We start from the raw sequence: 14,631 nt of genomic DNA on the forward strand, positions 1-14,631 counted from the left end.
ACAATTCAGGGGTTTCTACACTTTTCTCTGTTGCAGCTGGTTCTGGCCACTGTTAGAGACTGGACTAGATGGACCTCTAGTCTGAGCCGCTCTGAAAATCCCTATGAATATGGCCAAAGCCAATGCTGAGAAATACCAGATTCAATTATAAAAACACAGTTCAATCCAAAGTGTGTTTGCAAGTTTTTACCTGAAGATTTTTAATGATTCCCTCAATCTGGTCATTGAAGTGAGTGGCTATCAGGTCTGCTGCTTTATTCGGGCTCAGTAACAGCAACTCCTGGAGACAGGGGGAGAAAAATACACTACTTTTAGTCTTACAAACTACAGGATCATGCATTAATGCTGATCCCACTCATACTGTAATATACCTAGAAATCTACATGACCATATCTAGAAGTGTAGTAACAGTGAATACCACTGGGTGAAGAATGCTTTTGAAGCAACAATAAAAAAAAGATTAAGAGGTATAGAACAGGCAGAGACAGAGCACAAAAATCCTCATACTGGTGAGGCATGTGCCTCAATCCTGAGCTGCAGGTGTCATCTCGCCAGCTCTTCTTGCCTGCGTTCCATCCCTGTCGCTCTGACAAGACTTCCAGTTAGTGCCAGTTGTGCAGGTGTTTTGGTGATGTGGCTCCTGTTGTGCAGGAAGTGGACTAAGACCATCAGCTAATTTCACAGGCCATTCATTGGCAAACAAAGAGTAATAACTTCAGATCAATACAGGCCTCTGTTGGACTGAAACCAGTGACAAAAAGGCTCTATATCATATCTGACATCATTAGGGAACCTAAAACGGAATCGTTTTTCACCAGGGAAATATCACTACAACAAAAACAGACAGGATGGCAGGTGATGGGAAAAAGATAAATTCACAAAGAAAATTGTAATTCATTCTGTTCTGATCAGAAACACTTTTCCCTCAATTACATACTGTCCTCACAGGTCATACAAAGATTAATTTTTCACTCATGCACTTATGTTGGTAAGAGTAAGTTATTCACATATAAATATGGCACCAAGGGAACCTGAAAAGCATTGAAAGAATGTGATACAGCACTATTCAGGGACTAGCACAATAGATAAATTATAGTGGGCCACTACTAAAGCAATATAAAACGTGTTTCTAGCAAAGCCTACCTTACAAGTACTCAGAACTTTGGCATAAATATTCTTTTCAGACGAGGAATGGACAACTTGACTAAGTCAGAGTGATTTCTTTTGCCAAGCTTCACATAAAATGAATCATATTTACAGTTACCCAAAGTTAAACTCAAAGCTTCTAATTGTTTAAGTTTAAATAACTGAAAATGATCATTTTCAAATGAAATTCGGTACATCATTAATCCTCATGGAAGATAATTGCTTAGCTTACTTTGGAGAGAGATTTTTCATCCTGCAAGATAACAATTGTGAAAAATAATGTACCAAGAATGAACAGTGTTTCAGCTCTATAATCACATTGTCATTGAAATATAGTTTTAATGATGAAAGTTAACTTGAAAACAAGTTATTTACCAGCAACTTGGCCTCCAAATGAATAAAATAATATTCACCACTTCGGTGTTATACAAATAGCTGAGAATTTTTGTCTCAAACTTTTTTGTTTTTTTATTTTAAAATTGTGTTTATACTGAACTTTGAAAAAGGGGAAGGAGAGTTGTTTATTGGTTAGAGCAGAGGACTGGGAAACAGGGTGTGTGTGTGGTATTCCTGACTTTGCCACTGATGTGCTATGTGATTTTAACTTAACCTCTCTTTGACTCAGTTTGCCTCTGTAAAATAAGGATATTATCTTCTTTACAAGACACCAACCCATCGTGTATTGTCGAGTGCTTAGATGGAAGGCACAGTAAACATGCACACTGAAAATACACACACACACGACAAAACGTATGGCAGCTATCAACTCCCCCTTTGCAGTGCTTCAGGAAACTCCTCTTCTACAAACCCTACCACAACCAGCTATGCCATCCTCAAAGGCAATACTCTCCTGCCTACAAAGAAGTACAAGGTGGATAAAGGAGAAACTGGTTTAAGTTCAGAAAAACAAGCAATTCAGTCTATGCTGTACCTCAATGTGTTTCATAGCCTTCTGCCACACTGACTGCTTCTCCTCGGCACTGTACCCAGGAATGGATAGGATATTGTGGATGTAGTTGAACACTTCTTCCTGAAAGGCATAAAGTAAGAAGGTATAGTATGTTCTGTCCCAGCAATCTGAAAATTCATCTGGGAAGTGCATCAGTGACAGCTTGAAAACTCACTTATTTGGACACAGTCATTTTCAGACTAACCACTAAATTGTATTTGCAACATGGACAATTGGTTATTTAAGGATTTCTTTGGTTGTTAGAGGTGAAGATAAACTGCTAGGGAGGTTTAACATAATAGCTCTGCTCACACAATTAAAACACACAGTCACAGAAGGAGTGCACTTCAGAAGCAGTACTAGAGCTAGCCCACCTTGGGAAGCGCCACTTCCAATGACTGAATAGTTGGACAACCTCAGCTACTGATAACAGTTATGGTTTGACCTTAAGTAGTTCCTAAGGGAGCAAAGGGAAAGTATGAGGAGAAGTAGAATTGTACGTGAAAAGAAGTGGCTGAGATGGTTGACAAAGAGCAGCTTTGCTCTAATAACTGAGGAGATCCAAGTAGTCATCTTTTTCCCTTCAGGGGAGGATGGAATGTGACCCCTTGCCAAAGAGAACAGATGAGAGGAGGGTGGAGCGTATTCCTTCAGAGTGAAGGTCATTGCTCCCACCTTCCCACTGTATTACTTGCTAGCGCTCACATTCTCTCCAAGATTCTCCTGTGTCATCCTCAGCAGCATACCACTTCTCCTTTATCCTCCCCACTTCCATCTACCACTCTATCTAATCCTCTGTTTCTTCTCCCTGTCTCTATTATCTACTTTTCTTTTCACTTCTATATGGGAGAAGGAGAAAAGTAGATTTCAGCCTGCAAGTCTGTAAGAGGTTCGCAATATCAGATCTAATATTCCAAAAAGAGATAAGCTGCAAGACTCTTCTACTGAGTCATGCTGCTGTCAGGTATGAAAATTGGGCAGAAAAATGCAGAGTAATTTTCATTGACTTAATGGAAGATCACTTAATTGCAGCCAAAAAATAAGAGGGGTTTGAAGTCTCTCTCTCTCTCAGGAGAGGGAATCGTGGGCAGGGACAGAGGCGAACTGCTGGGAGAAACACTGGGAGCATGCCAAACTTAGGAGCAAGCCTAAGCTCAGATGTATGTTATCTTGTGGTTTAAGTTAACAAAAGACAAACCCCAGGAAGGAGGTGACTTTTGGACACTAACCTAAGCCTCAACTACACTAGAGAAATCAATTGTAAAACTGACTGGGAGAGGAAAAAAAATCTAGATGAGAATTGAGAGTTTAAGGACATTTTACTAAATGTCAATAAATACAAATCCCGTAATCATTTAACAATGCTGCATCAGTTTAAAAAAATCCTGGTTTAGTGAAGTGAAAGCAACAATAAAAAATAAAAAGATTATCTATAACACATGGAAAAAATAAGAAATTGATAACAATGAATATAAATCAGAAGTTAAACAGACATTACAGGAAGGCAGGTTAAATGATCATAACGGCCTCTTCTGGCCATAGAATCTATGAAAGTATCAGAAGAAAAGTCTATGGCCAGCTAAATTAAGGATAATAAAAAGATTAAAAAAGATATATTAGGAACAAAAGGAATTGTAATAACTGTTTATAACTAAATGAAGAGGGTACATTATCAATAATGATACAGACAAGGCAGAAACATTCAATAAATATTTCTATTTGGAAATAAGCTGGATGACGTATTCATATAATAGAATGATTAAATACTTTCTATTCCAACTATAAGCACAAGGAGGATGTTAAACAGCATCTACTAAAGTTAAAAAAATTTAGGGTCAGCAGGACTGGATAATTTGCATTCAAGAGTTTTAAAAGAGTTGGTTGAGAAGCAATTTGACCCACTGGTGTTAGAAAGCTAATGACAGCCACCTCACCTGGACTTGTGTAAAAGAGCCCTACTATGGATGGATGCAAGAGCAAACCTTACAGTTATTCAGGATGGGTATTGCGGACACACTGAAAATCCGCATAAAACAATTAACTGCTACATACAAAGGTCATTGAACACTCTAGTGTAGACCAGGACTCAGCGTGTGCCCAGGGTTGACGGAAAAGGAGGGGGTTCTAACCGTACAAGGTCGATGACAGGAACTATTTTACCTGCTGAGGGGGGTCAGGGAAAGAGGAGCTACTCTCTTCTTGGCTGAGGAAAAGTTTAGAGCATTACATATTTACCTACCTTTCTCACTGGATCACGTAAGTAACAATCAATGATTTTGTCATAGAGATGCTCCCGTTCATACATAAACTCACAAATTTGGTAGCTGAAATAAAGAAAGTTTGTCATGTTAGAAAGACTCTGCTCTTCAACACCAGATAAGAAATGGAGTATAGAATGTCCATCTCATTCTCAGCTCTGAGGCAGCAGAAAACAATTACACAGCCCAGACATGAGGGGATAAATATGTAATTTACAAATAATAATAGCATTATTAATGAAGTGTCCTGTCTAAATACTCCTGGAGGAATATTTCCCTGCTGCCCTTGTGAGTGGAAGTGCCCCTAGAAACCTGCTCATTATCTCCAATCATTTGTGATGGAACTGAACAGTTATCTTGGGCTGTTGGTTAGAAACCAAGACAGAAAACTAAGGATGCAGGGAAAACAGCTATATTACAGGGATGATCAGCTGCATTCTGTTTCTGCCCTGCTACTTCAGACTGGTTTGACACCCCTCAAGTAAACTAATTATTTGGTAGCAATCTGAGTTTTTCCCCCTCAAAAAGTTTCTTATTGGTCAGAGAATAAAGAATTCTTTCAGGACTGTCTTCTGCCATTTTTCACAGATACATAGATTTTAAGTCCAGAAGAGACTATTATGAACATTTAGTCTGACCTCCATCCTAGTCAGAAACAACAAGGAGTCTGGTGGCACCTTAAAGACTAACAGATTTATTTGGGCATAAGCTTTCGTGAGTAAAAACCAGACTCTCACCCAATAATTCCTGCATCAAGTACAGAACCTTCTAGCTGAGCTAGTGCAGATCTTTTAGGAAGAGAAGTCCAATCTTGATTAAAAACTGTAAGTAATGGAGAATCCACCTCATCATTCCTGGGTAAGTTGTTCCAATGGTTAAGTACTAACACTGTTGAAAGCCCCAGGTTTTTCACAAATCAGACCACAAAACAAAACAAAATACAATGAAAAACTCTCAGCACAGCAGTGACTCCTGCCCCGTGGGCTGGGCCTCAGCTTCCCACTCCAGGCGCTGCAACCTGCTGCACAGGGTGACAATATTACTCATGTTTGGACTGGCTGCCCCTCCATCATCATGACAGAGGGGCAGCCATTCCAAACCTGAGCGGCACTGCAACCCTGTGCATCAGGTCGCTATGTCCGCTGCGGGAAGCCAGGCCTACCTCTGCAGGATGAGTACTAGGCAGGCTCACTCAGCAAACTCCTGCCTGGGGACAGGACCCAGCACCCTCATGTGGACAAAATGGATAAAATTGAACACAAAATTCCTGAAAAATAAAATGAAAAAACTATAAAAAACAACGAAATGTCACAGGGTTCTAAGGATTTGCGTCATATTTCTAGTCTGAATTTGTGTAGCTTCAGCTTAAAAACTATTTTTCACCAAAAGCGCTCCCAAACAATGAGACACCTGTTTACAGGGCTGAAAAAAATGTAATTTTGGGGAACCAGCTCTATAAACAACATAGATCCCAAAAATGAGTGGAGCCTGTCAGTCGTCTTCTCCAACTCTCATCCATTCCCTCCCCATTTGGCTCGTGATAAGCTCCACCGAATGAGGCACTGCCATGCTTCAGTTGGTCCTCCCCGTCACAAGACTATGGTCCAACCTTCATCCCGCCTGCCTCCCTACAACATGAAAGTCTTACTGTAGGATAAATGGGCAACCCAGTGATGGGTAGCAAAGGAGCGTGCTGGTTTTTATTTCCAAAATACGGCCAACTCTAGGCTAAACATGTTGTCTGAGGAATGCATGGTGGAGTGTGGCATATGAAGTGCTGCTACTGTTGGCCAGCTTTCATATCTAACAATGAGTTTTGTTTCCAAAGCCAGGAAGAAATTACATAAAAACAGTGTCCAAACTGAAGCAAGCACGGTCTGTGTGCCAGGCTTCAAACCTTCTGATGGACTTGCCTTCACAGCCGGCTATAATAGAGGAACTGCACTGGTACAGCTTCCTGACTGAGCTCTTCCAGGCAAGGGAAGATGATCATTCCTAAGGGGAATCCATGTTAATTCCCAGAGCTATCAACTGTTTTACAATGCTGCTAACCACATGGTGTCGCTGATGCATTTGCAGGCCTTACCAGGGACTGACAACATTGCTTGAGTGACCTGTTCTGGGTGCTACTGAAAGGCATAACTGAGCACTTGCTTGTCTTCATTAGACTCATGCCACCCAACTTTATATTCCAGTGCTTCTGTCCTTCCTAGTATGGGGGAAAAGAGCTCACCATGTCTGAAGTTGCGGCTTGGATGGAGAATACTTTCAGGAGGGGTAAAGTTGCCAAAGGAGATGGCGGAAATTCTCAGCACCTCTGAAAGATGGGTTTATGTCTGCTGTTTGATTTTAGGGTTGGCAACCCGAGGACTGATCTGAATCCCCAGATGCTTCTAAATGCCTTTAGGATGTGGACCCCCCCCCCACTCCATAGTCACCCATCATTACATGATAGTCATTACAATATGCCCTACAGAGACCAGGTGAAACTTGACTATTTTACTTTCCATGATAGAATTAATTCAAAGCTAGTCAAGTTTCACATGATTTTGGGTTCCATTCTGGAAGGTTCACACAGCTCTGCAGACAGTACTAAGAACGTTAAATACAAATGGATTGCGAGAGTTAAGATACGAACTGACAATAAGGACATAAAAGCGAATATGTTTTGAGGAAAGTAATCCAAGAACAGCTGCAGAACAGCACTGAGATACTTGGAATGACTACATAACTTCAGTGATGATTAGAATGGCTGAGAGGGCTACAGGAGGACTTTTAAAAATCAGGTATTATACACTGTAAAAACAAAAAAAGCTTACAATTCAGCTTTTTCTGCCATAGGGATGAGACGATTCTCTTCAAACTGTACTATCCCTCCAGCTTGCAGTAGTTCTAAAAGGACCTGAAGAGATATTGAATAATTATTATTTGTTTTGTGGTAGTACCTACGGCCTTGGATCAAACAAAGACTGTACCTGTCTGAAAGAGCTCACAACCTAAGAAACTGAATATTACTGTTGGGTTTTAGTTTACAGGTTTAATTTTGGTTCTCCATCAATTTGAAGGTCACATTTCCCTAGGATTTTCCTGATGGTGCTATTGCTATCAAACACAAAACAAGTGCAGGAAAATGAATGACCCTCTCTGCCAGTGATACCCTAGCAACAGGGAACAGGAGTTATGTAGGAAATTCAATGACAGAGAAAACCAAGTAGCCTGGATCTTCCCAATTAATTAACTTAACGCCAGAGAAGGCGATAAGACATGACCCACCAGGGGAGAGGGAGAACTTGCTGCAAGGATGATAAAAGAAAATAATTCAGAGGCTACAAATCAGAAAACTAATTATTAAACAAAAGCAACCGAACTTAGGCCATGTCTAAGTGAGACAGCTGCACTGATTTAACTTCAACTGGCTTTTAAATATTTGCATATTTTGTCCTGGTTTTAAATGGGAACATTTTCATTTTCTACTCCAACTCCATCTCTCCCATAGCATCCGTTATTCTTCTACAGAGATAGGAGGGCTATACATGTCAGGAAAAAGACAACATTTAGGTACATGTAAGGCCTAGTAAGACTGAAGCATAAATAGGAATTGAAGTAAAACACTTGAGCCCAGATATCACAGTGGTAGTAGTGTGGAGGGAATGCACTGTCCCAGTTAAACCTAGACAAATGCCATGTTAACTCCATGTGTGTCACACTTTCTGCAGGAGTCTAGATTACAAGAGTCCTGATGGCCCTGGTTCATTTGGGGACAAGAGGAAAGTTCTCTCTGTCTCTTTAGGGGGCTGTTTCAGATGCCAGGAGATGGGATCTATAGTACCCATCTCCAGGTCCTGTTCTGCCACTGCTCCTGGCTTTGCCCTGCTACTGTCCTCCCTTCCCACCCCCCCAGTGAAAGTTTCCATTTTGGTACATTAGCTCCAATAAACCCTGTGGTCACTCTCTCTGTCTTCTGACCAGGTTAATCCTCCTCTAGAGATTGGTAATTCCTAGCACTTCTTTTTTGATCAGTTTGTCTCTTACACATAGTGAAATACACCTCTAAAGATTGCTACCTGCTGTCTCTCTGAGTGTCGGGAATCGTCATCAGGGCTGCACAGAAATTCAAGGACCTGGTCAAGGAGAAAGATGACTATTTTCATTATATATTAAAAAAACAACGAGGAGTCCTTGTGGCACTTTAGAGACTAACAAATTTATTTGGGCATAAGCTTTTGTGGGCTAAAACCCACTTCATCAGATGCATGGAGTGAAAAATACAGTAAGCAGTATATTATATACACACACACACACACACACACACACACACACGAAAAGCTGGGAGTTGCCTTACCAAGTGGGGGGTCAGTACTAACAAGGCCAATTCAATTAAGGTGGAAGTGGCCTATTCTCAACAGTTGACAAGAAGGGGTGAACATCAAGAGAGGGGAAATTACTTTTGTAGTGCTAACAAGGTCAATGCAATCAAGGTGGACGTCGGCCATTTCCAACAGTTGACATGAAGGTGTATCAGCAGAGGGAAAATTACTTTTTGTAGTGACCCATCCACTTTCAGATGTTTGTGCAGCCTTACTCTAAGCCTCTGAGGTCTTTCATTAAATACACTATTATGCATTGGTGTTGCCCCACCAAATCAGGCTATAGACTTGCCTGCTCTAGGGTTTGTATGAATTGGTATAGCAACACCAATGCAGCTCCATTGGTGCAAACCCCTAGTAAGGTATAGCTTATCCTGGTTTCAGACTGTACAGAAACATGCTGTACATTAAACCATTCCTTATACAAACCCATATACATTATACTTAGTTGATACATTCTTAAATCAGGTAATCTGTTGGGCCCTTTATTCTGGCATCCCACAGTTAGTGGCATGCCTTTACTGTTCTCAGAGAGAGGGTTGCAGCCAGTGCCAAAAGATTAATATTTTGGTTCTCTCCTTCCCAACACCTGCACTTTCCCCAAACACACAAAATCTACAGGAAACAGATGGAAGCCTGTCTTTCCATGGCAAGGAAAGACTCCAGGGTCTGAGGAAAAATAAAAGATAAACAGACACTATAACATTGTTACTGCACACGGTCTTCACCTCAGGAGACATGTGGAGGGGACAGAAGCAGAGGTTTCCCCCATATCTCTCACAATTACATAAATCACAGCAGGCTGAGATAAGAACAAGTATTTAAAACTTTAGCACTTTAGTGCTGCCTTCTCCATATTGTTTCTGAAATCACAACCACTGAGCCCCCAGCCAGTATCCCACCCACTATGTGGCAGGTAACAGATCTTCAGTACAGCCTGAACCTACAGTGCAATTTGCAATTTATTTGTGGAACCTGCATGTCAGAAACCTCCATATTTAGCTGAGGTTCCCTCAGTGACAATGGAACATTTACCTGGTCAAAAAGCGTCCTGTTTACAAACAGTGTATTGTTGGGCTTAGCCAGCTGCCGGGCAAGAAAGGTAAAAAGACAGCCAACTTGTGATGGGGTGAAATCAGAATTTTCCACCATAACCTTGTGAGCGAGAGAAAAAACAAACATGATTTATCCATTATGCAATCACCTTTGAAACACACAAAACGACGCGACAGCATGACACACTAGAAGTAACACTAGCTGCACCAGAGTGAACTGTGAGGTGTTTAGAGAGCAGCACAGCATCTTACAGGCTTTCAAAGTTGTGGCAACACAACTCTGCTTAGTGATCAAGCCTGTTACTTCCTTACATGCCCATTCAACATAATGTACTTCTGTCTTGGAGATAGTTTCATTCACTAACAGTCACCCTGTTTGGTATTCTTTCCTGCATGGTTTTAAAAAGTAGCTTTGGCTCCCATTTCAGATTAGGTCAGATGTCCCGATGACCCAGTTAGAAAGCAAGTGACTAGCAGCATAAGCGAAAGCTGGAAAAAAGGCACAAGGGCCTGGAACAGAGGGAGTACGGGGGAAGCCAGGTGGGGCTGCACTTACATGTAGTTGCTTGGGTATCTATCTATCTATGGCTGGGTAAGGGGATTCCTGAATTAACAGGGAAGGCATACTCAGACATGGTTACCTGAAGAGATGAAATGGATGACTGCCTACACTCACTTCTATGAAAAAAGAACAGGAGTACTTGTGGCACCTTAGAGACTAACAAATTTATTAGAGCATAAGCTTTCGTGGGCTACAACCCACTTCTTCGGATGCATATTGAGTGAAACATATCGAGGAGATATATATACACACATACAGAGAGCATGAACAGGTGGGAGTTGTCTTACCAACTCTGAGAGGCCAATTAAGTAAGAGAAAAAAACTTTTGAAGTTGCCACAAGTACTCCTGTTCTTTTTGCGGATACAGACTAACACGGCTGCTACTCTGAAACTCACTTCTATGGTAGAGGCACCTGACTGAAGGGAGACGGGGTTGTGCTCATGCTTCAGAGGGTGTGAATTTGCACACATGCTCTGGTACTTTAAGGACTCTGAATGAAGGGGAGTCTGAACAAGCTTGGCTGCCTGGAGCCCTGGAATAAAAAGGGGATATTTGTGCCTAGACTTCACTGTCTGGGGAGGGGACTCCTACAGGAGAATCTGTGGCTATGTTCTGGAAAATGAGTTACTGAATGAACAGGAGGGTCTCATTGCCTGTGTATGTGTACAATGGGGTGCTGTTCCCAAGCGAGAATGCCTGTGAAGCAGCTGAATTAAGAGGAGCATGTTTTAGCCATGCTCAGTATCTAAGGAGCCCCCAGGCCAAAGATTTCCAACTTGAGTACCTAGAGCCTTTAAACTGCAGCCCTTCAGGGAGACTTAAGGAGAAAAAAAAAATCATTTGATTATGAATTGAGAGACCTATTCTGGGGTGCAATCCAGACCAGTGAGGAGTTGTCTCACTATCTGCCCGGTAACCCTGGGTGCCTCACAATGCTTTGCAGTTGTAGCTCCCAACCTGGGCTGCTCACAACCAGCCTACCAGCATGCAGGTCACACCCTGAATGTGTCTGCATTCATGGCTGCAGCCCTGGTCCAGCAGCCGTGATCCCAGCAGCCTGCCAATAACATATCTCACACATTGACTTCCACCAGCCTTGGTTACAACCAGCGAGATGACCCCAACACACTCCAGTCCTGAATTTCCCCCAAATTGTGTGCCCTCAAGTGCCCAGCCCTCTCTTGGACAGGTTCTTTGCTCCTATAAACAGACAAAACCCACATCACAGCTTATTAATGTAACGGGGGTAAACAAACTCTTCTCTTTAAGCACAGCACTGAGTTAGTTTATAGTAAAATAAAACAAATTTGTTAGCATCACTTAACCTATGTCCTATTGGTAAGTAAAAGGGAGAAAATTAGACAGGGTTACAAGGAAGTAAAAATGAAACCTGCATCTAAAAGTTTAGAACTTAATCTAGCAAAATACAGGCTTTGCTCAAGATAATCTTTGTGCAATAGTGTGTAGTGTGAACATAGGGGTGTTTAGTGTCACAGAGTTTCCTGAGCTGTGCTATATGATTGTTAAACTCAGGTGTTTGAATCAGCCTCACCAATACAGGAGGAAGGAGGCGTTGCCTCCCCAACTGCCTCCCACTTCTTCCTAGCAGCCCCCGAGCAGCTCCAGTGAGCCAGGAGAATTCTGCACAGCTGTTTTGCCTTCCTTGTTTCAGCTGCTCAACAGCTCCCATACAGTCTGTTTGCTGAATCAGAGGAGGGGGAAGCAACACTGATTGCTCCATTGCCAGCTTCTGTGCTGAGATTTGGGAGCCCCAAAGAGAGCACTTAGCAAAGGATGGCTCCCCACCCTACGCAGCCACCAAGGGCAGCCCAGCAAAAGGGGAAGAGGAGAAGCTGAGAAACAACAACAAGCCTTAGGGCTAACATATGCCAGTTGGCAATGGTCCTCAAGGGACCATATGCCAGCCAAGGACAGCCAGAGGGCAGCACACAGCACCCTCTGCCCCTCCATACCTCTGCACAGGAGGAAAGCATGGGCGCTATGCCAGCTCCATGCTTACTGGGGATAAGGGGACTTGTTCCCTGTGTCTCACCTGAACACTACTAATGGAGCAGAACAAGGAAGAAAACGTGTCAAAGTAATGATTGCGGCCCCCTGACCTTGATGAAATGTATTTGGCTTTCAGGCTGAACACCACTGCCCTATATTAAAGGAAGCGTTGCCTGGGCATGTTTGATTGTTTGGGGGAACTCTGAATGACAAAAGGAGCCTCTGCCTACTCACATCTCTCTCTGGCCCCGAAAGATAACAGCGAGCCACCCTGATGTTCCTGAATGGGGATTCTTGCCCCTGCTTGGGTAGGAAGGCAAAGATGAATAATGGGGCGGGGGGGGGTGACTATGCCTATGCTTGGCTGTCTGGACTCAACTGTGCTCAAGCTTTGGTGCCTGGGAGAAAACACTGGATGAAGCAGGAGAGCCTATCTTAATGCTAAAATGAGTGAAGAACCCAGGATAAAGGATGAGTCCATAAAGGTCATCTTAACCAGTGTAAGGTAGATAGGGGCCAGTAACGATGTTAATCATGGAACAGCACCGTGTTATGTTTCAAGGATAAATCAATATCATCTCACTTTTCCTTATGTTTCATTATCTATAAAAGGATTTGTGGAGGTTACTGTATGAAATAAAATGTTACCTAAGAACTAAAATATTTCTCTAGTCAAATAAACTAGATCACTAAAAGGAGCTTTCCTCTTTCACAAATTCACAAGGAATCGGTGCTAGTTGTTTCTCAAGCTGAGGACTCGTTATATAAAGCATAAAAAAGCTTTTGTTTGCTGAACCTGAATTAAGGTTTATGGTCCTAGTATTAATAAATACTTATCAGTATCACCTCCCCATCAGATTTTCCACTCCAATTCTGCCACCTACAGACAAGATGTGATCATGGTCTCTAAAAATGTTATCACTTATGCACTGGCAGCAGATACATTCACAAGAAAAAGGTCAATCAAAATCCAAACAACGAAAAACACATTTGCTATTGTCTGCCTGTCTACAGCTGGCAGCAACATTGTTCTGAACTCATCAGTGAAGCACAGTAGCGACAGCTTGCAAGGCAGTGCAAACATTGGCCTGTGCCCACTAAAGCACAGAAGCAGCCCTCTGTAGTTAGCTGGAAGGGAGGATTTAAAGAAAGGATATGGGGGGAGGGCTGGGAGTAAAAACTTTCAAAGAAGCTTGGGCAGAAATTCACAATTTTGCTGAGGCACTGGAGCGGTTCAAAAAGGTTATTTTTTAAATATCAAGAGTGTACTTTTCTCACTGTCTTCGTTCTCAAATAGATGAGCCTTTTTGGCTGTCACTAGAATACATACAAAATATGTGGAGGTGATATCCATGTGCTAAAAACATTTATCACATACCTATGGCTTCATTGTCTATCCACTCATCCATCTTCAGAGATTCTAGTCTGCATCCCAACCCGCTGAGCAATCTCAAACAGCCAGCATTTACAACCCCCACAATAGCAGGTTCTGGATCATGTTTAGAAAGCTCACAGTCTTGTGGCAGGAGTGGGGGGGAGGGAGGGGAGGAGAAAGAGCTGGAGAAGGAATGGCCACCATATATGCTCTCTTGATTTTTTCTTTTGCTGATGTGTGATTGCATTAGGAAGATTTTTTTGGAGGGAACCATATAAATGATGCATCAGATTTATTACAGTTCTCACCCCCTTTGGAAGCCAGTCGGGGAGTACTAAGGAACCTGCTCCCCGCGGGGGAGAGGGGTTGAAGGGGGGGAAGGAGAGGAGGGGAAAGAGGTACTTGGAATGCTGGTCCTGCTTGCTAAAAGGGTATGTCTTTTGGAAGTAGCTGTGATAACCAAGACCACCTTCCCCTTTATCTGTACTTAGGGGAACATTTTCAATTCTCTAGTGAAATCTGGCAGTTCTTCAGACAGTTAAAACCTGTGTGTGAAGAAATCTGCGACTTATCACCCGAAAATTCATGAAGAAGTCAGTTGATTCTTGATTGAGTCCTTGTGTCTGAGTTAGGGCAATAGGCAATTCCCTCACACTGCGGGAGGTCCCAGACACCCGTGTGTGCTGGGGGTTCTATATACTCAGTGCTGGATTAAGTTGCTTTTTGAATGGAAGAATGACAGAGTGCCAGGGTCACAGAGATGGAACAGAATAAGTTGAACTTGCAAGTCTTGTAGTTGCTTGTTGAGGGGCTCTGGCTATTCCTGTTCTGCCAGGCAAGCGAGGTGGCACTATAGGCTGTGCCACGTGCGAGGAAGGGATTCTCCCCCTGCATATTTTCTCTCAAAT

At 42.4% G+C, this 14,631-nt stretch overlaps 1 protein-coding gene across 1 annotated transcript in view; it reads right to left on the reverse strand.

The window, feature by feature from the left end:
* VPS8 (VPS8 subunit of CORVET complex) overlaps window positions 1–14,631 on the reverse strand; it is a 264,409-nt gene that overhangs the window by 117,272 nt on the left and 132,506 nt on the right. Inside the window, exons 29-34 of the mRNA XM_029911106.1 lie at window positions 9,756–9,875; window positions 8,418–8,474; window positions 7,173–7,255; window positions 4,335–4,419; window positions 2,078–2,176; window positions 191–280 (exon numbers count right to left, since the gene is read on the reverse strand). Coding sequence (XP_029766966.1) covers window positions 191–280; window positions 2,078–2,176; window positions 4,335–4,419; window positions 7,173–7,255; window positions 8,418–8,474; window positions 9,756–9,875 — 534 coding nt within the window. The remainder of the gene's footprint in view (window positions 1–190; window positions 281–2,077; window positions 2,177–4,334; window positions 4,420–7,172; window positions 7,256–8,417; window positions 8,475–9,755; window positions 9,876–14,631) is intronic.

The sequence above is a fragment of the Terrapene carolina genome, unplaced genomic scaffold (assembly GCF_002925995.2).
Source record: "Terrapene carolina triunguis isolate 2854851 unplaced genomic scaffold, T_m_triunguis-2.0 Scaffold88, whole genome shotgun sequence".
In the NCBI taxonomy this organism is placed as follows: Eukaryota; Metazoa; Chordata; order Testudines; family Emydidae; genus Terrapene; species Terrapene triunguis.